We start from the raw sequence: 26,751 nt of genomic DNA, 5'->3' as shown, positions 1-26,751 counted from the left end.
GTCAGGCAGCATCCGAGGAGTAGGAGAATCGACGTTTCGGGCAAGAACCCTTCAGGCTTTTGCCCAAAACGTTGACTCTCCTGCTTCTTGGATGCTGCCTGACCTGCTGTGCTTTTCCAGGACTACACTCTCGACTCTGAACTCCAGCATCTGCAGTCCTCAGTTTCTTCACTGAGATAAGATCAGTCATGATCATATCAAATGGAACAACAAGCTCAAGGGGCTGATTCACCAAATCTTGCTCCTAGTTCTTATTTTCTATTACATGGAAATAGTCCAAGATAAACATATTAACTATGGATGATACGGATTTGCAAAGTACTTCACCCCTTAAATAAAATCCTTACTGACCGAACCCTGAAAAATTGGTTCAAGTTAAAGAAAAACTCAACTTTATATTGGGGAATGATAAATTGAATTGAGGCAAAGCAGTTGGAGTTTAGCAGGTAAATTGGTACCAAGACCTGATGGAATCCAAAGGCTTTACATTGATAGAATCATAGAATCCCTACACATTGGAAACAGGCTATTTGGCCCAACAAGTTCACACCGACCCCCCAAACAGTAACCCAGCCAGATCCATTCCGTACATTTACCCTTGACAAATGCACCTAACCTACACATCTCTGAACACGATGGGCAATTTAGCATGGCCAATTCACCTAACCTGCACATCTTTAGATTGTGGAAGGAAACTCATGCAGACACAGAGAGCACATGCAAACTCCACACAGACAGTCACCAGAGGTGGAATCGAACCTGGGTCCCTGGCGCTGTGAAGCAGCAGTGCCAACCTCTGAGCCATTGTGCCGCCCCAACCACTGAGCCACATTGTTAACTGAATGCCAAAACAAAAACCGATTCTGGTCCTATACAACAAGTTGAAGATTGCTACGACAGAGTTAGCAACTCTCCATTTATCAGCAAGATTGTCCAATTAAAAAGACATTTCAAGTGCCACAAAGAAATCAAGCCAAGGAAATCTCTCATTCTGTAACTCCAGAAGTCCTATATCAATGTAAAGTAATGCCGTTTGAAATGAACAATTCACAAGCTAGTTCTCAAAGGCTAACAAATCAAATTATTATTAAAGACCTACCAAACTATATTGATGATTTATTGGTCTATAGTGACATGTGAGCAACTTCACTGCATTTTTTGAGAGATTACAAAAAGCTGACTTGGTGATAATTACAGTGAAAAGTGAATTTGCCAAATTCTGGCAAGGTCAAGTGCTGCCAGAGAAGCTAAAGTTCAAGTTTGTACACTTCTCAGTTTTGAAAACGAGATGAGAGATATTGCAGTTCCTCAGAATATAGATTGTACAGGAGTGCTGACTGTCATAAAAGTGGTTGCTTTATTAACAAATTTATTGAAGAACGAAATTGAATTCAACTGGACAAAATCTTGCCAGACTGCCATCAGAAAACTGACGGCTATTCTAATAAACAGTGTAAAAATCAAAAAGAAACTGCGGATGCTGTAAATCTGAAACAAAATACAGGTGAAAAGTAAGTGTTAAGTATTGTTTTAGCTCTTCGGTGATTTGAAATATACATTTACAGAAATGTCAGAGACACTGTGCTCTAAACAGACAATATTCCATTGATGTTATAGAGAAATTCCAAACCAGTAATCTTAGATTGTTTTGCTGGAGTTAATAAAAACAAATTCAGATTGCAGAGAGGAGCATTGTAATTGCAAGTGCTTTACACAGATTTTGATTATTTGTTTAAATAACTCATTTCTGCATAAAGACGCATTATAAGCATTATCTATACATCAAAAGGTTTGTACATAACCTCCCCATTTACTAAAACACAATTACCTTTCGATCAAAGACCTGAAATCACAGGATATTTGATACTTGAATTTTGACAGAACAACAGGATTAGTCCTATTACCTGTATTCTAATGACTGAGGTAATTGCTAAAGTGTATAGTCACATATATTTGGTTGTGAAAAAAATCTTTACTTCAGTAGGACATTTTTATTTTAAGGGAGGATGTGTGATGGCCCATTTGCTTTCTTGGGGGACAAAAAGATTTTACAAGAAATCAGCTAAGAATAAATTTGGGTGAGATTCTTAACAGGGTTTCTTTCCATGTACTCTAGCGAGATTTCTCATGCAATTTTCTGAAATGCACCTCATTATCTATGCACTAACCATTTATGACACCCCACTCGTCCTATTTTCCCTTTCACCACAAATGGTAGTCACTACTGCTAGGACTGCAATACAAGCTCACATTTGCAAATGAGTTGCTATTTAAGAACCAACAAATTACCCAATTCACACTCTGCTTCTCTTTCCCCAGTGCACATTGTAGCCTATAGCATGGTCATGTCAACCACCTTGCTGCGCTGTGCTCCCTGATCAACCTCAGGGTTGTTGTGACTATTGGTAACATCCTTGCTGCTTTTTCCTTCAATGCATTTTTTTTTGTATGCTGCCTCCAATCCCCACAACTGACTCCCGAAATTTCATTGTCACAACAGCGGTCCCCTGATAAGCTACCTTGATTTTAGTTCAGCTGACAGCTGGATGGAAAGTGGGCTACCCCATCAAGTGACATGGATGGACAGTCCCAACTGATAAATGACCAGACCCTTGACTAATCTGTATGCAGCTCCCAACTGACTTACTGTGACTCCCTGGACTGGTTGCTGTGGACCTGCAAGTCTGACTGTACTCCAGTACAGATTACAAAGATATAGAACCCTCAATCCTGACTGCTCAAAGTGAACAATGTGCCAGATCCATAGGACTATAATAGAATAGTGCCTTTGACATAATGCGTCGAGACCTCCTGATGAAAGGCTGTCTCCCTTGGTCTGACTGAAGATTATTCCCTGTAGACTTTGAGACATGGCCATTTGATTGAAGCACATGCAACATATTTGCTTCATATCTCACTAGCACATGGTGTCGATGTGCAAATGGCATACAACAGGGCCACACAGCAATATGTCCACCTCCTTAACTGATCGCTACTGACAATCATGGTAAGCTGTTAGCCGTGAGTCTGTCTGGCACGTGGGAGAATGGGAAACTGGATTTTAAAAATCAAGCAAGATTTGATAAAAATGACATGCTAATGTATACAAAAAGGCCTGTCACTTCTCACACAGTGGAGAATTTTGCTCTCAACATAGAGGATCATGCTATTGCTGACTTCACACTATTTTCTCAAATTTCTCACCAATGACCACATTGGTCAGGTCAATATTTTTCACTTGTGCAATGATCCCTTTTAGGATTAGCTTTCTGTGAAAAAAAAAGTTTCTAATAAAAAGCAGTTTTTTTGCAATAACTGATTATGGGTTTCCATTATAGGGCACAGTAGATTCCTGGGTGTGATTCACTGTTCAAACATTTCTGGTTTGGTCTAGGACAAGTAGGGGTAATTTCTTGATTAAGTGGGATTCAATTAAAATTCTGTATGTTGTTGAAAATGGTTTCAAACTCTTGACAATTGAAGGACTCTAGTAGTAGTGAGTTGGACATCAGGGAATATAGAGAGAGAACTGGAGTGTGAACAAGGGAGTTCATAGGTACAAACTTCGCAGAACAAAAAGTTAGAACCAGGACAATTCAGACCCAAGGTGGCTCCTCTTAAGATCCTTGTTATGTTTTTGTTTAACAAGGACCGTATAACTATGGAACACTTGAAGGAGGTTTAAAGGGATCACCTTGGCCTGAAAAAAAAGGAGGCCCAAGAATTCGAAATCTTTATAGACTTAGTAATTAATCTTCAAATTTCTGATCACTACTTGACTTGAGTTTTGGGGATGTAAGTGAAATTGATGTCAAAAGAAATTTAGGTTAAGAAGTTTGAGTCTTAAGTAACTTGGATTTTTAATATCTTTAATGTAATTGTCAATATAAAAGTGTATAGCTATTATTTATGTACTCTGACTTTTGGATTGTAAAATTGTATTATTTTAAACTGTGTACCTTGAATCTTTTGGAAAATATCTGTGTTTATTCCAAAAATTAAGTAAATTAACATGTTAATGGTGTCTCACAAGATCATAAAGTAATTTATTTATCTTTGTCTTACTCTTGGTTGTTTGAAATATACAGTAGGCAGAGAATACAGGATTCTTTGTCAGTTTCCTGCCTTCTGACTTTTAACCAGAAGTTTGTGTATATTTCCAATGCTTCATCACTCTCATCTGCATGCTCAAGGAACGCATCATCAGCTCACACAGCAAAAGCTGTTGTTTCGCTAACAAACACACCATCCACCAAAAAGATTTAACATTGAGATTATGAAGCACATTTAAAAGTGCTGATAGTCACAGTAAATACTGGGTTATTGTACAACAACTCTGGCACCATGGTCAGGCACACATCGAGATGCAAAGAACCAGCACAATACATACATCTTGATGTTAGTGAGTGCAGACATTGAGAGGAGGGCACAATAGTTTAGATGGGCAGTTAGAGAGAGAGATAAATTCAAACATCCTGTGTATGTTTTCCTTATCCCTTTTCATGTTAGGCATCCTATTAGGCAGAAATTAAATTGTCAGCTTAAAGCAGTATAATATAAAACACTTCACATTTGAAACCTAGTTATTTTCATCATAAGTGAATTCTCAAATTACAACTACCCCTAATATCTTAGTTACATAAAATAATTCAACACTGGGGTACTCAGAAGTCTGTAGCTCCAAAATACTCTATAAAATATACATTTGATGAAGTGACGAAGCAAATTAATAGTAGCAAATTAATTTCAAAAGGAGGCTGGATATGAGCTGAAGGAGGACCAACTGAATGCCTATGGTGACAGATCAGGGAGTGGGATTACATAAATGTTTCTTTCAAAGAACAAGCTCATGCACAATCTGTCAAATTTTTTTTGTTCCTGTGCTGGATGATCTGAGCAAGATTATTGTCAAATTTCCTCCAAACCAAAGGAGTAGCCATGGGCACCCGCATGGGCCCCAGCTATGCCTGCCTCTTCGTAGGATATGTGGAACAGTCCATCTTCCGCACAGAAGCTCTATTGTCAAATTTAGCACTGTATTATATAACTAGTTTTCCAATTTACAGAAAACTGTATTCATATTTCTTTAACCTCTTAAACGTTAAGTATTAAATATATACTTTGTCAAGCAAATGGATATTAGGTGGTTTTGTAACTAAAATGGTGGGCAACACCATGTATTCATGAATGTATTTATGTTTTTGCAGAAACCTCCCTCTGTTACTGTTATGAACAGAGTAAACCATATGTCGTTAATAAAATTACTACCTTAAGGATACATCCATATCTAAAATACATTGAAAACTTCTGTCATTTTTGTATTAAAATTATTTTTTTTTAATGTGCATGTATTAATTTTTTTTAAATGTCCATGTATTTTTGTAGTACCTGTACTGCCTATAGAGGATATAGAATGCCAATATTAAAAGTGTCACCAAATATTTAGGGCATAGGTGCAACACAGTTTAATCTGTGTCTTTCCAAATCCCGTCCAATAGGCAACTTGCAGAAGTACCTTCATTCTATCTAAATGTCACACAAATGATAGTTTGAACTTCAAACACTTTCAGCAATGCAATGGATCTAAAGTAAATGTTTTGATTACTATTTCTTACTCCTTTGCAATTTCCAGACTGGCAAGCTCAATGAGATAATTGTGTACAATGCCACATCCCCAAATTTCTGAAAATGGCTGCCAACATGTCTGCCTTCCAGACAAATAGGCCCTATTCAGTTCCTCCAGACTCAAAATTAAACAGCTCAGTGGGATTCATCAGATATAATTTGTTCCCCTCCTCAACAAACTTTTTTGTACTTCTTTTCCTTCTTTCTATCTCTGTCAGCAGTACCTCATACAACCTGCCATTGTTTATGCTGCACTTGACTAATTTATGACCAATATTTGCTTCTACACTCTCAGTGGTCAATTTTGTACTCTAACTCGCCTTCTCCACTTTTTGTTAAAACTGAAGCCTTGGCAAAAGCGCAAATCTGCCAGACGATAAAACAATACATGTAAGAGATTACACTAATATATATTTTTGCCTTTCTTACCTAATTTCCCAATCACTGCTGCTTAATATTCTATTTAACTAAGTTTAAATTCACACATGTATAGCCTTCAAAAAGTTAATATTTTTTCTGCTGCTGTGTGAGTGTTTTCTTAGAAACAAATTAAGCATATCCACCTCTTCTAATCATTATGCCAAGGTATGTGAAAATTTTCACCATTGCGTCAGGTTTTCATCAAGCAGGCATGTATTGGGGCTCTGGATGCTTTCACCCCCACAATTCATCTCCATCTTGGAGGAGACTGCCTACCCTATTTTTGTATAAGGTTGTTACGTTAGCTTACCAGTTCTGAAGGGCTGCCAAAGGTAACAACAGAGGCAGGTAGAATGGTGAGTCTGGTTGGCGAAAAGGGCCATTTCCGTGTACTATATTATTAGTCCAGTAGTACTCATAAGTATTAGGGCTGAAAATGTGTTGCTGGAAAAGCGCAGCAGGTCAGGCAGCATCCAGGGAACAGGAGAATCGACGTTTCGGGCATAAGCCCTTCTTCAGGAATGAGGAAAGTTTGTCCAGCAGGCTAAGATAAAAGGTAGGGAGGAGGGACTTGGGGGAGGGGCGTCGGAAATGTGATAGGTGGAGAGAGGTCAAGGTGAGGGTGATAGGTCAGACTGGGGTGGGGGCGGAGAGGTCAGGAAGAAGATTGCAGGTTAGGAAGGCGGTGCTGAATTCGATGGATTTGACTGAGACCAGGTGGGGGGAGGGGAAATGAGGAAACTGGTGAAATCCGAGTTCATCCCTTGTGGTTGGAGGGTTCCTAGGCGGAAGATGAGGCGCTCTTCCTCCAACCGTCGTTTTGTTGTGGTCTGGCGATGGAGGAGTCCAAAGACCTGCATATCCTTGGTGGAGTGGGAGGGGGAGTTGAAATGTTGAGCCACAGGGTGGTTGGGTTTGTTTGGTTGGTCCGGGTGTCCCAGAGGTGTTCTCTGAAACGCTCCGCAAGTAGCCGGATGAACTCTGATTTCACCAGTTTCCTCATTTCCCCTCCCCCCACCTTGTCTCAGTCAAATCCATCGAATTCAGCACCGCCTTCCTAACCTGCAATCTTCTTCCTGACCTCTCCGCCCCCACCCCAGTCTGACCTATCACCCTCACCTTGACCTCTTTCCACCTGTCACACTTCCGACGCCCCTCCCCCAAGTCCCTCCTCCCTACCTTTTATCTTAGCCTGCTGGACAAACTTTCCTCATTCCTGAAGAAGGGCTTATGCCCGAAACGTCGATTCTCCTGTTCCTGGGATGCTGCCTGACCTGCTGCGCTTTTCCAGCAACACATTTTCAGCTCTGATCTCCAGCATCTGCAGACCTCACTTTCTCCTCATAAGTATTAGGCCCTTGGCTCCTCATAAGTCAATCCTAGTCAACCCCTATTTGCAGCCAATTGGCAACTGTCCCAGATGGAGCGACCAGATATCTGTTTTTTTCAGATAGCTTCATTATGCATGTATTGTTCAGCTCACAAAATAGATAATGGACTCAACCCTGTAGATACTATTGATCTAACTTGCAGGAAATTATTAGCTTTGATGAGCCACATCTTTAATAATTTATAATAACCTGATCTTTTAAATAAAAACAAAACAACTGTGGATGTTGGAAATCTGAACCAAAAGCAGAAATTGCTGGAAACACTCAGCAGGTCTGGCAGTAACTGTGCAGAGAAAGCGAAATCAACAATTTGGAAGCAGTGACTCTTCTGCAGAATTGATTGCAGCTAGGATAAGATGGTATTTAAGCTGAAGGCCAGGAAGTGAGGTGGGAGGGCTGGATGCAAGAAGGAGTGAAGGTGTTGAGATGGAGCCCAGAGAAAGAGAACAGTAGTCTAGCAGAAAAGGAATGGATACTGATGAGCTGGGGAGAAAGAACAGCTGCTGAGTAGACCATAGTGGGTGAAAGTAGGTTGGTTGAGATGAAAGCAGCCCATGGCATGACAAGGTTAAGAGTGTGATGGTGGGTAAAGGACATGGAAGACGGTGCTCAGGCCCTAAAATTATTGAACTTGACAATGAGCCCTGAAGGCTGCAGGGTCCCCAAGTGGAAAATGAAGTGTTGTTCTTTCACCTTATGCTGAGCCTCTCTGGCATAGTGCAGCAAGCCTGAGACAGAGATGTTGGCCACGGAAACAGTGGTGTCATAAAATGGCAGGTAACTGGAAACTCGGGGTCACTTTTGCAGAGAATATAGGTGTTCCACAATGAGTTGCTGATTCTGTTTTTTACCTTCGCAATGTAGGAGAGACCATAGTGCGAGCAGCGAATACAGTAGACTAGATTGAATGAAGGGCATATAAATTGCTGCTTCACCTAGAAGGTGTTGTCTGGGCCTCAGATAATGAGGAGGGAGGAAGTAAACTGGCGATGGCAGACGAAGATGCTGTGTGGGTGTGAGGAAGTGTTGGGAAAGGATGCTGAACATTCGCTACTTAGCAAAGGTTTAATTCTTTGCACACACACCTCAATGAATTTTGGGCAAGACATGACACTGAGCTCTTCTTGGAAAGAGGGAATAAACTGACAGTTATTACGTTTTCTTCAATTGAATGGGAGGTGGGTTTGGGGAAATAATAAGAGTGGAGAAGGAGTGGGCCAGGATATCCTGGAGAGAATGATCTCTGTGGAAAGCTGATTGGTGGGGTGGGGGGGTGGCAATAAAAGTCACAGACTCAAAACGTTAACTCTGATTTCTTTTCACTTGATGCTGCCAGATCTGTTGAGCTTTTTCAGTAACTTCTGTTTTTGTTGTTGAGGATATAGTTTACTATCATATAAAACTTCTCTGATGTGGCATGAACCATGTATACTACCATATGACCCAGCTCTATCAAAATTGCAGGGGGAGCTGAACTGTCCACTCCTACAATGGGTCCAACAAAAGTAGAAATAATGTATATGCATTGGCTAAACATACTTTTTATAGTCAGCAAAAAAAATGTTGGAAATTCTAGGGAAACCCCAGAATTAGATCATGGCTATCATTTTAAATGCCTTCTGACGTTGCCAGACTTCACAAGAATCCAGACTGTTGTATGTGCATTACAAGCACCTTATATAATAGTTAACTTTTGAGACCATATGAAAGCTAGTTCCATATGAAAACAAATCATAGGTTCATACTGTACTGGTCTTGAAAAACATTCGGCAAAATATTTAAATGAATTACTATTTCCTGTTCAATTGCTAGCCTTTCCATCAACAGACAGTACAGAAACAGGGGTGTAGCACTTAAGTTTCAGTATTGTCTGTCAACTTGGAGAAATAATTATGTGAATTATCAGCATAAGCAGGGAAGTTGAGCTGAATCCTCCTACTCTGAGCTTCTTCACCTTGAGAAAAGTAAAATTTAAGAATAAAAGTTTCCAAAACACTGAAAAACCTGTGATGCTGCCATTAATTTATAAACATGAAGTTTAAATCAACTACAGAGTCTGACATTTATTCTTCATGTTAACACACAGTCATCTTGTAACACTTCACTAATATTACATTGCTCGGTCACTGCTAAGGAAATCTCATTACTTAAAATGTATATGTATAAGCGAGTAGTTTAAACAGTTTTCCCCAAATTACTAAGAAAGCTTTTATTTCCAAACTTATAGGGAATGGAGACAATTATTTCTTCTTCAGTCCGTTTTGAGTCTCAGTTACCAGTAGCACTTGTACCTTTCTCCTACCATTCATGCTAACCATTTCTTGTTGCAGAGTCCACTCTGTTCTACCATCTTTGCACCTTTCATTCTCAGTGATTGTTCTGATATGCACCTTTAAGAGGCAAAATCCTAAAATGCTGACAATCATTCCTACCTTTACAAGATACCATTTAATAGTCCAATTCACTCTTCTTCCAGCTGGACATGAAGTAAAATGTATATCCAATACAGTCCTAATTTTAGTTGTGTAGTATCTTAACTTTAAAATTAAAAATATATTTGTTTCATATTGTTCACATAGAGTGATTGGGATGTTTAGGTCAAAGAGAATAACATAATAATATCTGTATAATACAAATACCCTACCATAAGCTCCAAAAAAATGTTCATGTCCACATTTCCCTCTCCTGAGTGCTCTTGAAGTATATGACTGCTGTCTTCACGTGACAATCCCAGTACAACTCCTACCATTTTATAAATGCTCTCATGTTGTGATTGATCTGTCATGCTCAAGGACTTTTGTCCTTCATGTGCTTAATTATCATAGCGTAGTACTACCAGAATGTAGTAACACATTTCCCAAGATATAAAACATTAACAGCACTCCTCCCAGCTTTAGAAGACAATTCCATAACATATCAGGTATCACACTTTTTTATAGAAGTTATACAGCCGGTCCATTTTTTTTTAAAAAACATTAATCATTTGCAGTCTACCTTTGATGGGCTAAATGGCCTCTTCTTGTATCGTAATGACTCTATTGATATATAATCTGAAGTAAGCACTTTCCAATCTACAAAAATGTCTGATCATACAGCAAATAAACCCTCATCACATGGGTCTGTGCTGATTTATTAATTGGACTTTGTGACCTTCAAGAGATACAGATTTACAGTAAAAGAATCAGATACTAGTTGCAAGTGAAAATTAAATAATGTATCATCCAACTTTCTATGAATAAAAGGTAAAGTTTCAAAGTTTTAAACATAAGTAATCACAAATGTTTTCATACATATACATGTGACAAAACAATTTTACCACAGAGTATTACAAATACTGACAGAAAGCTTACTATTAACAAAGGTATTTCCCTGCACTATACCATTTCTCGTTTTAATGCTGAAAAAAACTGTGAGGGGGTGCTCAAACACATCACTGAAAGTAGAAGATTTAAATTGCAGAATCTTGTCTTTAGCTTCCCAACGTCTGCAGATGGCACAGTCTGAGATTGAACTTTGCTTCTCATATAGAGAAAATCGCTCATCCACACTTGTTCATTAATAAATATGTTTATAAGTATGTGCATACTTGTTACATTGATGAAACTTCTTGGAGTAGATGAGAAATTTGAATCAAATAATATGTGATGTGATACTATATAATTATTCTTAACTGATGCACTGTTCATTAGCACAGAATTTGAAATTGAAGGAGCCCAATTTAATTTCAAATTCTATTTACTAAATATAACTTGTTTTAACTGCTTTGCTTTTATATTTTACTAAATAGTTGACAACATAACAGGAAATCAAACCCTCATTGATTAAAGTAATAGCAAGACACATATCTAAGTACAAGTAGGAAAGGAAAACAAAGAAATTTGAAGAAGTGAAAAGGTTTAGCTTTCCATATTGCAGTAAGTTTATTGTTAAAACTCTTGCCTGAATCTGAAGAAATCAAATCTGAAGAATACATTAAAACTTACATTAAAATTAATTTTGATTAAAAAAATATTAAGTACAGATGCAGTCCAGGTTTCATTTCATTAAAAAGTGAAAATAGAGGTGTGTATATTTGATTCATTCATTGCTGAGAGGTGTATTCCTAAGGCAATTTAACTGGAACAACACAAATTAAAGCCATTAATATTAGCAAGCAAAAGTACTTTCTGTAATATCAAACACCCATAAAACTGTTTGTATTTTCCTTCAGACTTAAACTAGATCAACTAAAATCAATGGTTTGCATCAGACTAGGAATGCAGCTTTTAGAAAGAATTTACTGGCTTTAATAAAATAACATGAGTGTCATTCTAACACATACTATCAACATGAATTTCACACAGCATGTAGTTAATTAATGTTGTGCACTGCAGCTCTGACCCAGTGGTGTACAATCTATAATTATACATCCTCCTATATATCATCTGCTCTCAGCTATGGTTTCATACAGAAGACAGACAGCTGCAACACAATATCCATGCTCAACCTGAAGACCATCTGACTTTAATTGTAGACACAGCTTGATGTAGCTCTGGTCATTTGAAGCCAAAGTATCACACCGTAATAATCTATGCGGCAGGAGCCTGCCAAGTTGGGGCTATAAACACTGGTTTGGGCTGTCTGGCTCTGTGACGGGCTCCAGGAAATATGATTAATGAGTGCGGTATAATGATATCAGGAACCCGATTAGCACCACAAAAGGTCATAGATCAAAGCAGTGTGCATTTCATGAACTGCAATCATTGTACAAATTTTTATTGGCAGATACAGCTAGCCCTAAGAGTTAAATCTATAAGGCTGCTTATTTTCCAGAAGGGGTATCAAAAAACAAATACAAGTGATGTTTGGATCTAATCCAACGTTCTTAAAAAGGCAAGAGTGCAGTGCTCACTAATTCCTGTTCCCCTTCCCATGTGAATAAAATGTTCAGAGAAAACAACTTGAAAATCAATCTAAAAAGCAGTATAAATAGGAGTGCAGAATACAGTAACATGCCAGTACCACATAAAATTAAGGACTTTTTTATCAAATGTTTAAAAAGATTTTACAAAAAATTCAGAACTCAGGAGCTACTCAGGATATGTGTGCTTGGAATAACAGAAAAACATAATCAACGAACATTGCAGTCATAATTTGGTCATCATATTAATAAGGGAGACAATGGCCCAATTGTGTTATTGCTATACTATTAATCCAGAGACCCAGGTAATGCTCAAATCCCACCACGGCACAGAGTGGAATTTGAATTGAATAAAAATCTGGAATTAAGAGTCTAATGATGACCATGAAACCATTGTCAATTGTTGGGAAACCTATCTCATTCACTTATGTCCTTTAGGGAAGGAAAGTGTAAGTTTTACCTGGTCTGACACCAGACTCACAGCAATGTGGTTGAGTCTTTGCTGCCCTCTGGGATGGCCAATAAATGCTGGCCTAGCTAGCGCCATCCCATGAATTAATTGGAAAAAACGATTATCAGTGAAATCCATATCCAGCTCTATAAATAGCAATACAGTAGCATACTAGTTAAACAACTGTTTCAGACACAAGACATGCAGTGGAAGATATTTTTCCATGTTATTTGTTGTCGTATACAATTGTAGAATTCTCAAGGCAACTTCCCTCGTCTGGGCATAACCAGTTTCATGAGGGTTGGTGAATTCATTCATCTTATATTAGCCCTTCCAAGCTATTACAATTATTTGAATACTGCATTATAGAAATTGCTGAGTCAGTCTTTATATTTTGGATATCCAATTAATCAAAACTGTCTTTGATGCTGCTTTTACATCACAGGCTGATATTCATATTCAGATGCACATCCAAAATGGACGGCAAACAAAAGGAAGAAAACAGGTAACGAATAGTTTTTCTTCCGTGAGCATACTTTAGGTACAGGCCTAAACATTGGAAGGGCTTTGCCAGCTGAACATTAGGTTACAAGCTATAATTCATGGAGAAAATTTTAACTGCTTCTTTCATCTTTGACCAAATGCTAGCGTCACATAAACACGCTAGTACACTGGGTGCTGGGGCAGGTATTTGCAGCAAATAATTTCTGCTGTTTTAGTGAGTCTGTGTGCTGAAGTTTTCAACTGACAGACAAAACAAAAAGTCCGTGAATACCCCTACATTGTTAATTTAAGAACAATGACCTCTGATTAGTATAGGTTCAGGTCTAATTACATCACATGGCAAAGTTGCAGGAAATCCCCAAGAACAGAGCAGTAACAATAGAGATTTGAAATAATGAGCGTCTACCACCTTTTCCTTTCGTTCGCTGTGCCTGGCAAATACCGATTTCTAAGGATCAAAGAGGACAAAAATAAGCTTTTATGGTTCTTTTTATATGCCTGATGAACGGCTTTTGCACGATTTTCCTGCTCCTCGGATGCTGCCTGACCTGCTGTGCTTTCCCAGCACCACTCCAATCTAGAATCTGGTTTCCAGCATCTGCAGTCATGGTTTTTAGCTGGCTCTTTTTATATGCCAAAAACCCCACTAAAACAAGACATACTTGATTAAGGTAAACAAACACTTAAGACAGGAGCAGATGTAGACCATTCATCCCAGGAGCCTGCGCCATCAGTCAATAAAATCATGGTTGATCTATTTATGCTTCAAATTCATGAACCCATCGATCTTAGATAACTTTTGATCTCCCTGCAAGAATTTACCTCTGCATTAAAAATATTTAATGGCCCTGCCTCCAATGCCCCATGAGGCACAGGGTTCCAAAGTCACACAACCCTCAAAGAAAAACATTTCTCATCTTGTCCAAACAAATCCCTCCTAACTTTAAAACATTGCCCTCTAGTTCTGAACTCACCTACAAAAGCAAACATCCTACCTAAGCCACCATGTCCAGACAGTTCAGGGTCTTATACACTGTAATCAAGACCCCCTTGCTTGTCTAAAATTCTCTGGACATGAGCCCAACCCATCGAACATATCTTTATTAAGCAACCAACTTAATCCAAGTATCAATCCATATACCTCCTTTGAACCATCTTCAATACAATTACATCCTTCCTTACATTAGGAAACCAAATTGCACAGTATTCAAGATGTGATCCCATTAGTGGACTTTAAAATTGAAACATAAACGAAACATAGACACAATAGAAACGTAGATTAGAAACTAATATTTTACTCTTTATTTTATTTTAAATGGTTTTGTTTATGTAAAATTGTTTTCTATTCTCATTAGCAGTTTTGTGCTATTAATAGTATGGTAATTATTCCTGATTTGATAATATTGGTGTGAATACCAAAGTATGCAAATTACAAACCATGATTGTATCTAGAAGCATCAACTTTCTTCATGGCTGCTGGTCAATAGTTATGAAACGAAGACTTTGTTGGTATCTTGAGGGCTTAAAGAGGTTTAGAGTGCATTGTGAAATGGTAACTTCATCAGGAAGTCACAAATTATGGGTTTACTCCTTATAGTACCTCAGCCACGTAAAAATCTACATTGGGAAAGAAAGGAATTTGTCAAATGGATCGGAGTTGGTCTCAACAGCAACTGAGGAATGGAGATTTTAACTAAAAAGGAAGATATGAAGAAAATTGAAGAGAGACAATAAAAGTCGGAGAAGTGACAAAGAGACACACAGACAAGGAGTGAAAGAGTTTTCTTCTACGCAAAGAAGAGTGAGAGAAACAGCACGTATTAGCATGTAACTGCACGCCAGTGTGTGAAGGGAAAGACTGAATGAATCTGCTGTGTCAACTGTGACTTAGTCAGAAATATTCTTGCTAGGATTCTGGGTTCTCGAGCAGAACTGAACATCTGGCCATCAGGCCTCTCCTCCCGCTGAGTGTGATTTACACTACCATAGATCATATCATTCATGTACATCTCCAGTGATAATGTCACATTTAAAAACATTGAACTCCAAGGGTAACCAAATGAAAACCTCCAGAATACTCAGTTGCCCCTACACCTCCATATGACAGCCTATGACAAATAATATCCTCTGATATTTTTGGACCTATGGCAGAGAAATCTAATGTGTGCCAGATTATATTTCTTCTCATTTTAGTCTACTAAACACTCTCTCAAGGTTGGCTCATACAATCAAAATTATTAATGTCTATGTGAAAAATTAAATATCATGTCCATTATCTCTAGTTCAGAATTGTCACATATGGAATAAGACTGATCGTTGAACTTTATTGCATCCGATTTCATTGTTAATTTTACTGTTGCAAATGGGTTGGTTTCTCTGCATGAAAAAAAATCTACAGTTCTTTTATCGTTTTGTTCTTAATCTTTCATAGGATGTGGGTGTTGTTGGCAAGGCCAGCATTTGTTGCCCTTCTCCTTGAACTGTGTCGCTTGCAATAGCATTTCAGAGGGCATTTAAGAGTCAACCATATTTCCATGGATATGAGGTCACATGTAGACCAGACCTGGTAAGCATGGCAGATTTCCTGTCCTAAAAGAAAGTTGTGGATCAGATGAATTTTCACAATAGTCAATAATAACCACCATGGTTGCCATTCAAGAGGCGAGCTTTATACTCCAGATTTTCTATTTGTCACAGTTGGATTAGTATCCATGCTCTCAAAAGCATTAATCTGGGCTTTTGGGTCACTAGTCATATGACGTTATCACTATGTCACTGTCTCCCCATGGGTGAAGGAGAAAGAAAATAAACCTGATCATTATTCAAATTCTCTGGATTACTTGCCCATTCTTAATTATTTTAGTTTAAACTACTTCCTTTAGCAAAAACTAAATTATGAGATACCTAAAAAGTATACATTTACTTAGCTAAATGAATCAATACTTATCTGTCATTTAAATAAATGGAGGACATACTACATAAATTTAAGTTTATTTTCCTCAAAATAATAATTTCTTAACACTTTCACTTCATACAGGGGAAATTAGGAATTAATTTATTTCGATGTACAGATTGAAAGCATGAGAAGTCTACTGCAGGTCATTCATTGTGACTGAAACTAAATCTAATAAATTAAATACATCAACTTAACACACATTAAAAGATATGGAGAAAAGCCAAGTAAACAACAAACAAATAGTATTTTAGAATATTTACAAAGTAAACAATATTTTTTTCCACTCCCTCAAAAACTTCCTGATTTACACATGGAGGCATAGTGGTAATATCACTGGACTAATAATTCAAAGGCCTGGCATGCTCGGAGGACAAGTGACAATGAAACCATCAATGATTGTTATAAAAATCTAGTTAATTCACCCACGTCCTTTAGGGATAGATATTTGTTATCATTACTTGTTTCTATAGTTTATGTGGGACTCCAGACATACAGTGAAGCAGTTGACTCTTAAATGCCCTCAAAGAGGAATTAGAAATGAGAAACAAATGCTGATTTGCCAATGATACCCTATTCCCATGAAGAAATACTGCTTAAAAAAATGATTTCTGACTATTCTATTTGTTGCTGAATTAATTTAAGGATTAGGATAAGGAATGAGATCAGCTATGCTACATCAGGTAGAAGGGATGAGGCTGATGATACATAGATCCTCTCCAAAACAAGTATTTATGATAATCCATCCATAAGTACATAATTCTTCAGCATCTACCCTTCAGAGCAGGGGTCTCAACTGGGTAGGTAAGAACATTTTGAGCAGGATTTGTCTTTTGATTCTGGACTCCAGCACAAGGATCAAATGATATCACAACTCTACACTGCAAAAGAACCAGTCCCCAAGTCTTGTTCTTTCCTGAATTGGCCAATTAGTAGCCAGAAGACAGGCTTACCAATTAAGGACTGAGTATGGGCTTTAGAAGCTGGAAAATCAGTCGATTATTCTCCAGCTTAGAAGAGAAGTTCAGGTAAAAGACAGAGAGGGTTTGTCTCCATTTTAGTGCACCTCTATATACTTTAGGTCTTTAAAATAGTTAAATATCCTCAGTAGAGACAGGCCACTATTGTACTATGTAAAAACAATGACAGCAGATGCTGGAAACCAGATTCTGGATTAGTGGTGCTAGAAGAGCACAGCAGTTCAGGCAGCATCCGAGGAGCAGTAAAATCGACACTTCGGGCAAAAGCCCTTCATCAGGAATAAAGGCAGAGAGCCTGAAGCGTGGAGAGATAAGATAGAGGGGGGGGAGGGGGGGGGGGAAGAGTGTGGAGGGGTGTGTGGAGGGTGGGGAGTGTGGAGGGGGGGGAAGTGTGGAGGGGGGGAGGAGTGTGGAGGGGGGGAGGAGTGTGGGGGGGGGGGGTGAGTGTGGAGGACTACCTGGTCAGGTCCACGCCCCCCTACAACCCACCCTCCCATCCTGGCATCTTCCCCTGCCACTGCAGGAACTGCAAAACCTGCGCCCACACCTCCTCCCTCACCTCCATCCAAGGCCCTAAAGGAGCCTTCCACATCCATCAAAGTTTTACCTGCACATCCACTAATATCATTTATTGTATCCGTTGCTCCCGATGCGGTCTCCTCTACATTGGGGAGACTGGACGCCTCCTAGCAGAGCGCTTTAGAGAACATCTCCGGGACACCCGCACCAATCAACCACACAGCCCTGTGGCCCAACATTTCAACTCCCCCTCCCACACTGCCGAGGACATGGAGGTCCTGGGCCTCCTTCACCGCCGCTCCCTCACCACCAGACACCTGGAGGAAGAACGCCTCATCTTCCGCCTCGGAACACTTCTGCCCCAGGGCATCAATGTGGACTTCAACAGTTTCCTCATTTCCCTTTCCCCCACCTCAAAACTTCCAGCTCAGCACTGTTCCCATGACTTGTCCTACCTGCCTATCTTCTTTTCCACCTATCCATTCCACCCTCCCCCGGCCCCCGACCTATCACCTTCATCCCCATCCCCACTCACCTATTGTACTCTATGCTACTTTCTCCCCACCCCCACCCTCCTCTAGCTTATCTCTTCACGCTTCAGGCTCTCTGCCATTATTCTTGATGAAGGGCTTTTGTCTGAAACGTCGATTTTACTGCTCCTCGGATGCTGCCTGAACTGCTGTGCTCTTCGAGCACCACTAATCCACTATTGTACTATGACCACGGCTAACACTAAGCAGGCAGCAAGGGCCTCAAAGTCTACCTGGAATGCTGGTGGTACGAGGAGTTCGACAGCTTTCAGATGGTCTAATTCCCAAAACCTCTAGCGGCATGCAAGCCAACCAGAACTTCCTAGCTGACTCCTGGCAATAGGGCATTATGTATCTTCATTTGGCTATCCACTGTGTGCAAACAAAAGCCCGAAGGCCTCTAATCCACCATCTCAGAAAGTTGACTTGCTGGCAGCATGGAATTTTACTCCAGCTCACCTCTGTTTAATCATGTGGTAGAAAAGCCTGCCCTTTATTTTTCATCTCAAATTCCCAGAAAAGCTATTTAAAGCAGAACACTTTAATAAAATATGACATTAACAGGAGAAATTCCCCAGATTTTAGTTTTATTCAGCTAACTCAACAAAATAACAAGATAGCTGAACATGCATAACATGTGGTTTAAATACTGGGGTTACATCTACTTATGGGTTATGAACACCAATGAATTAGAATTTTCAATATGTAAAATAAGTAAACAGGGCAACACAGTGGCTCAGTGGTTAGCACTGCTGCCTCACAGCACCAGGGGACAGAGTTCGATTCCAATCTGGAGCAACTGTCTGTGTGGAGTTTGCATATTCTCCTGTGTCTGCCTGGGTTTCCGCCGAGTATTCAAGTTTCCTCCCATAGTCCAAACATATGCAGGTTAGGTGGATTGGCTGTGCTAAATTGTCCATGTTAAGAGATGTGTAGGTTATTAGCATTAGCCATGCAGGGTTTTAGGGAAAGGGTACTGGGATCAATCTGGATGCTCTTCAGAGGTTGCTGTCGACTTGTTGGGTTAAATGGTCCGTTTCTACACTGTGGGGATTCTATGATTCTATAAATTAAAGAGCAATTAATTGCCTCCATCAGAATATCCAGCCACGCGAATCTTTTATATAATTTACTTGGTTTGAAACTGGAAAATAGAACCAAATGATTCAAGATTAAAATGCACAGCTTTTCAGCTAAATCTCAATTTTTCCTTTGAGTATTTAGCTCCATAGCTGACTGATGAAATTCAGAATAACCATCTTACACAACCATTTTTTAAATGTGATGTTAATTCATATGGTAAACCATTTCCATCAGCAAAGATCATCTGCAGAATAGACACTAAAAACAAATTTCTTACCAGTCTATGTATGCGAACAAACTCTTCTGGAGTTTTGGCCCAGAGTGGAAGCTCTACATCAGACACCACAGTTCCATCATCCATCACACCCAGATTATAATTGTTGGAATTAACAAACATCTCAGGGAGATAATAAAATTCAGGAATCAGTTCCTGTTAAGAAATAAACAAAGGAATACGTTACTAAAATAAAGGCTTAATAGTTGAGTCTATATCATCATAATCAACTTAATCATTAAAAAATCAGGCACATTTGAAGTTAAGTGATGTACCATTTATTCTATTCAGATGAAATTTGAATTTGCTAGGTATAATTAAACTTGTTAGCCAATGTAAATTTGTTTTTAAACACTGAAAAATATACATATTATTGTCAATGTAAGATTAACTGCAGTTCAATAAATCTCAACTCCTTAAAAAAACAAGTTTTGTGAAAATCTGTAATATCAATGCTGTTCAATGGCAATTCATTTATAATAATTCCAATAATGAACAGAGTTCACAGGAACGTGCTCTGAATAAGGGGAACAGCTTGATATATTGCACTTAGATTTTTAGAAAACATTTGAAAAAGTGCCAGATTAAAAGGTTATTGTGGAAGATTAAAGTGCATGATGTAGGAACGAGCATATTGACATGGATAGAAACAAGGAGCAGAGAGTAGATAGAAGTATGTATTTTTCAAGTTGGCATGATAGAATGAATGGTATTCCACATGACTTGGAGCGTACCTCACCTGTTTACATTTACATTAATGAGTCAGATGAAGGGATGAGGGTATGGTTGCCAAATTTGCTCATGGCAGAAACTTGGGTAAGAAAGATGTTGTGAAGAGGACATAATACAGCTACAAACAGATATAGAAAAGTTAAGTGAGTGGGCAAAGAGTAAAATGTGGGAAAATGTAAAATTGTCCATTTGGACAGGAAGAATTAAAAAAGAAACAAAACCAAGAACTGCGGAGGCTGGAAATCTCAAACAAAAACAGAAATTGTTGGAGAAACTCAACAGGTCTGGCAGCATTTGTGAAGAGAAAGCACACAATGTTTCAGGTCCCGTGACACTTCTTCAGACTGGGGAGTGTTGCCAAACAAGGAGACCTAGGGTTCCAGATGCATAGTTCCTTGAAAGTGGAGTTGCAGGTAAAAAGAGTGGTGGAAAAGGCAGTAGAGAAGCTTGCCTTCATTACTCAGTGCACTGAATATAGGAGCTGGAACATCATGTTGCGGTTTTACAAACATTGGTGAGGCCACTTTTAGAATACTGCATTCAATTCTGGTCTCCCTGTTGCAACTTGAAAGGGCTCAGAAAAAATTTACAAGAATGTTGCCAGGATTGGAGGTTTGATCTAGAGGGAGAGGCTGAATAGGCTGATGCTTTTTTATTCCCTGGAGAGTCGGAGGTTGAGGGGTAACCTTGCAGAGGTTTATAAAATCATGAAGGATATGTATAAGGTGAATAGCCAAGGTCTTTTCCCCAGGGTAGAGGAGTTCAAAAAGAGAGGGCGCAGGTTTAAGGTGAGAGGGGAAAGATGTAAAAAGGGGCAACTTTTTCATGCAGAAAGAACTGCCAGAGGAGATGGAAACAGGGTACAAATACAACATTTATAAGACACCTGGATGGGTACATCCAGGAGTAGAAAGGCTTTATAAGGCCAAATGGGACTGGATCAGTTTAGGATATCTGGTTGGTGTGGATGAGTTAGACCAAAGGGTCTGTTTCCATGCTGTACACTTCTCTGACTTGATGACTCATATTATTTAAATGGTGAGGCATTGCAGAATTCTAAGATGCATTGGGGTCTGGGTGTCTTCCCATATAAATAACACAAATGTTAATATGCAGCAAGTAATTAGGAAAAACTAACAGAATATCTTCATTTATCATGAGGGGAATTGAATACAAAAGAAAGCAGATTATACTAGTTATACAGGACACTGTTATGACTGCATCTAGAATATTTAGCACAGTATTGGTCACCTTATTAAAAGAAGGATGTAATTGGAAGCAATTCAGCGAAAATTTACCTGAATAATACCTAGCATGAGTGGATTGCCGGGAATGAGAAGAAAGTTTGGACAGGCTAGGCTTTTTCTGCTGAATTTGGAAGATTAAGAGGTGACTTGACTGAAATATCTCGAGGAATCTTGGCAGTGTAGATGTTTCACATTATGGGAGAATCTAGAAATAGGGACCACTATTTAAAAATCAGGTGTTGCCTGTTTTAAGCAGAGACAAACATTGTTCTCTCAGAAGGTCATGAGTGTTTGAAGCAATTGTTCCTGAAAAGGTGGTGAAAGCAAAATCCTTGAATATTATTATAGCAAAAGGTGGAGGCTATGGTATTATTGATGGACTGCTAATCCAGAGACCCTGGTAATGTTCCAGGGATTTGGATTTAAATCCTGCCATCGCAGATAGTTGAATTTGAATTCAACACAACTCGGGAAAAAAGAGTCTAATGATGACCATGAATCTATTGTTGGAAAAATACATCTGGTTCATTAATGGCCTTCAGGGAAGAAAACTGCGATCCCTGGTCTAGCCTACAAATGACTCCAGACACACAGCAATGAGTTTGACTGTCAACTGCCCTTGAGGTAATTAAGGATGGCTAATAAATGCTGGCCTAGCCAGCGACACCATCAACAAATGAGTGAATACAAAAAAAGATAGTTTTACGTGTTTGCTAAACAAGGATCTATCAGTGTAGGCGGGAATAAATATATGTCATTACAATCAGATCAGCCAAGATCCAAACGAATGGCAGAGGTCTGAATAACCTCCTCCTGCTTCTTATTTGGATGATTACATAAATTAATTAATAAGTAATTAACTAACCACTGTTTATTAGAATGAAAAAGACTTGCATGGAAACTGGATCTTTCATGTTCTCAGAATTTCTTAAAGCATTTGTGCAAGCAACAAATTAGGTAAATGACCAATAATCCTTGTTGGTCAAATGATAATATTTCCTGAAAAATTCCATAATACTGAAAATGTCATCTCTTACATCACCTCATCTCATCTGAAAGAGAGCACATCCAACAATACAACAGTCCTTACAGTCAATATAGACGGAAGCACTTGAGCTCATTACCTTCTGAGCCAGAGCTGAGAGTGTTATCACTGAGCAAGCTGACAATTAAAAATAAACAAAGAAAAACCTTGTCGATTCTCAGAATACTGCATCAGTATGCTGAACTTCTTTTGAATTTGAAATAATGATTCAAAAATGGACTCAAACTACAGATGTCGGTTTGTTACAGTTTAAGTGTAAGGACAAAGAGAAAGACCCAGTACAGCACTTGAATTGATAGACCCAACCCTTCAAGTCTCCAGGATTTTGGAGGTAAAGGGAAAAAATATCATTCAAGTTTTATACGCAATACTCAGAGGGGTCTAAATCAAAGTGAGAGAACTTAAAGATACTCTGGTGGTACAGCTGCTATCTCTAATAAGGCCATTTTGTCAGTAGTCATCAAATTACTAAGAAGAACACAACATTTTTTCATAGTTATGGACCTGCATTATATTTTTATGACTTGTCATATTTATAGAAAGATTGAACTCCTTGATATCATATTTCAACTGAGTTAAACCATTAAGTTGTCTCCTCTCTGCAGTTTCCAATAATATTTTATTTCAGGTCCAATCATTGAACACTACAAGAGGATTCCTCTTTACATTAACTAAAACCTGCACATACGAGCAGCTGTTGTTGAATAAATATGGCGATAGCATGGAGAGAATAATTTTGACTCTTAGTCAAAATGAAAATCAAGAGTCATGTTTAAAGGTCTTCAAGTGTATATTATGAATTTACAGCAAAGTCAAAAATTACTCTCAGAATTGCTTCCCCTCTTCTTACCTTTATCTCTGAGGTCAAAGCCCTTCACCTTTACAGTTCTCAATTAATTTGTGGTAACCTCATACTCATTAATTGCAACATTATTATTACTGGTTAAAACAAGTAGTCTGTAAGCTATTTTGTCACTCCCAAACAAAATAGAGATAATAAATGTAATTGCTGCAGTATATGAAAAATCACAGCAAGTGCTGCATGTAAACTCTGTCTGGCTCTTAACAAGCACAAACCACATGCCTTTTAACAAGCAGAAAAATACAGGCCAGTCTGATGGCTATTATGTGCAATGGCCCTGTGCAGCCATGTCAAAAGCAAGTGGCTCTGATCTAAATCCCTTGTTGTTATGGGTCAGTGGACCAGTAGTTCTTGGGCACCCCTGAGGGCCACTTGCAACAGCACCAGTTTTCCAAGCAACTGACAGCAACAGAACAGGTCATCAGATGCTGAGCAAGGTCAGATTGGAACAGTCAGTGCAGAGACAGCAAGGATCAAGAAACGAATTAAGTTATTATCGCTTCTATCACCAAGTATGTCATTGTATACAGAATTGCACATCTTTCTAAAGAAATTTCACATTTAACCTAACATGATGAAAATGCAAGTCCTTTGATTTAGCTAGCTTCACTAAGGTGTATTGCCAGATGAGAACACAACTACCAATTTACCACCATAAAAGACAACTCTACTACTTTTTAAAACAATATAATTGCTACAAAATGAATATGCTGCGCACAAATGATCTCTGAAGAACACTATTACTTTAAGGAAAATAACTACAAGATCACATTTTATTACATTATATGTAAAATCAAAATATATAATTAAAACATAAGTTAATAAATTAATAAATTTAATTTGATTGAATCTTATTTTTATAGTTGGGCTTCCATTAAAATTATTCATGAAACATTGAGAAAAGTTGTACTCCTTATTTGTAGATAGTCAGATTATAATAATCTGAATTTTTATTGCACCTTTCATGACTATGTAAGCGCCACAAGTGATACACAGCCAATAAAATTCTTTTGAAGTACACACTTCTACCATGTTGGGAACATCACCAGATAATTTGTGCACTGCATAGTTCCACAATTAGCACCATGCTTATGACTAAATATACTGAATTTGTCTAATTACTTGCTTAACACTTTAAAAAAATCAACATAAAATTTAATCTCAAGTGTTTGAAATTGAAAGATGAAAATAGCAAAATGATTGTAAAATTTTTCAATGCGTGTTTAAATGAAAAGACAATTGCCTCAATTTCCATCTATGTAAAATATGCTTTTCAAACAAAGTAATACGCAGCCAAAGACAATTCATAAATTCTTACAATATCTCTACAGTAGAACAAGAAATAAAAATGACATTTTGACTGATAAATGCCTGACATTGCTCAATCAACTTACAGTTTCATTTTAAAAATATAGCATGACCTAAGAGCTATTTTGAAAATAAACATCTGCAAATTGAGTGATTTTAATTTTTTTTTTTACTTTCACAATGTTTAATTGCCCACTCCCTGTGAGTCTCTCCATTCATAAAAAAACAATCCCCAAAGTTTCTCTATTTACTAGCCCTTCCATTTAATGAAGAATTTATGCAAAGTGGTGATACTCTGCAGAGTGATGTTATGATGAGAGAGAGTCACTGGTTGGCATTATGCTCAACATGTATTCTGCTCATCATAACAGATTAAAACATAAACCAGAGGAGATTAGCACATATTGATTAACACTAGTTTGTTGATATGCCAGCTGAAAATTTCCTTCACAATCTGACAAACACGAATTTCACATATTTAAGGACAGGATTGAAGAATCATTGTAAAGAGAGATTTACTTTACATCCCACCTACTTTTAACAGATATTAAAACTAACTCCAAAATATATATTTGAAATTGGGACAAGCAGTTTTAAATTAACTATGTTTTTACATGACAAATACAAATAAAACTACAATGTTTGTTTCATATACTTAATGCACAATTTTAATCTTGGGTCAGAGGGAGGAATGGGGCTCTGTGGTGAGCAAACTTATTCGATGTTTCCAATGTAAGACCAAGGAAAATCTAACTCTCAGGCCTCAGCAACATGGAGCACATCTAAGTCCAGTTAAACCTGTGATAATGGTGGGCAGACAGCTGTAGACCAGCTTGACAGCAGGTTGCCAATTTCTTGGTTCAATCTTTAGTGAAAGGTATACCAAGTTTTAATTGATACATTGCTAATTGCTAATTGCTTGGGATTATTCAGCCTTGCTTTTTGCTTTTACAGAGACTCTTATCTCATCAGCATGGACTTTGTGCACATTGGGGAAATAGGCATGCATCATTTCTTGGACTAGATGAAATTCCGATCCTGCTTAAAGAATTAATTTTGGAAGGAATCAAATTACCACTCCAACTCTGCACTCTATAAAAGATAATAATGAACAGAGACAATGGTGTTAGGTTACATAGTCTCATAGTCAGATATTTGTGGTTGACAAATATAAGATATCTATATATTCAAAGGGAAAATGAACACATTAATTCAAGGTAATGCGGATTCAGATTGCTTATTGAAGCAAGAACAGCCAAGACTGATCTATTCAAGTCGTCACACTCAACAAAGTGAAGAACATTTTTGAGAAAGAAGTGATTGGATGACCAGCCACATGAACTCAGTGGCTACATAAGGTTAGAATCAAGAAATTATATATAAAGTACACATCTCTCAACTCCATAAAACCAGTCCTCATTCTACTAAGCCCAAGTCAGGTGTGGAACACTCTCCAGTGAAACACTCTCCACTGACCTACATGGGTGCAGCTGTAAAAACACTCAAGGTGGTCATCACCATCGAGGACAAAGCAGCTCCTGGAATGGCACCATACCCATGAACAACAATACCTTCCATCATAGATGCACTATAGTAGCAGTGTGTACTATTTACACTGAAGAAATTCATCAAGACACCTGTGGCTGCATATTCTAGACTCATGACCTCTACTACCTAGAAAACATGGGCAGCAAATACATGGGAACACTACCAGCTGCAAGTTACCCTCCAAGCCACACAATATTATGACTTGGAATTCTACATCCACTTTTTTTCACTGCTGCTGGGTCAAAATCCAGCAATTCCACAATAACACGTTGGGTGTTCCTAACCCCATAGACTGCAGGGAGGCTCACCACCACTTTTCATAAGCGTAATTAGGGCTGGACAATAAACACTGGCTTAGCCAGTGAGGCCCACACACAGT

The 26,751-nt window shown here is 38.4% G+C and overlaps 1 protein-coding gene across 1 annotated transcript in view; it reads right to left on the bottom strand.

Annotated features, from left to right (window-relative positions):
• The window catches only part of lrba (LPS-responsive vesicle trafficking, beach and anchor containing), an 897,133-nt gene that overhangs the window by 177,992 nt on the left and 692,390 nt on the right, over positions 1-26,751 (bottom strand). Inside the window, exon 46 of the mRNA XM_043699616.2 lies at positions 19,634-19,786. Within this exon, the coding sequence (XP_043555551.2) occupies positions 19,634-19,786 (153 nt within the window). The remainder of the gene's footprint in view (positions 1-19,633; positions 19,787-26,751) is intronic.

This window comes from Chiloscyllium plagiosum, unplaced genomic scaffold (genome assembly GCF_037043375.1).
Source record: "Chiloscyllium plagiosum isolate Xiang-an unplaced genomic scaffold, Cpla_swu_hap1 HiC_scaffold_1, whole genome shotgun sequence".
NCBI classification, from domain to species: Eukaryota; Metazoa; Chordata; class Chondrichthyes; order Orectolobiformes; family Hemiscylliidae; genus Chiloscyllium; species Chiloscyllium plagiosum.
Note: the sequence above shows the minus strand (reverse complement) of the source record. Positions and strands in the feature narration are given on the sequence as shown.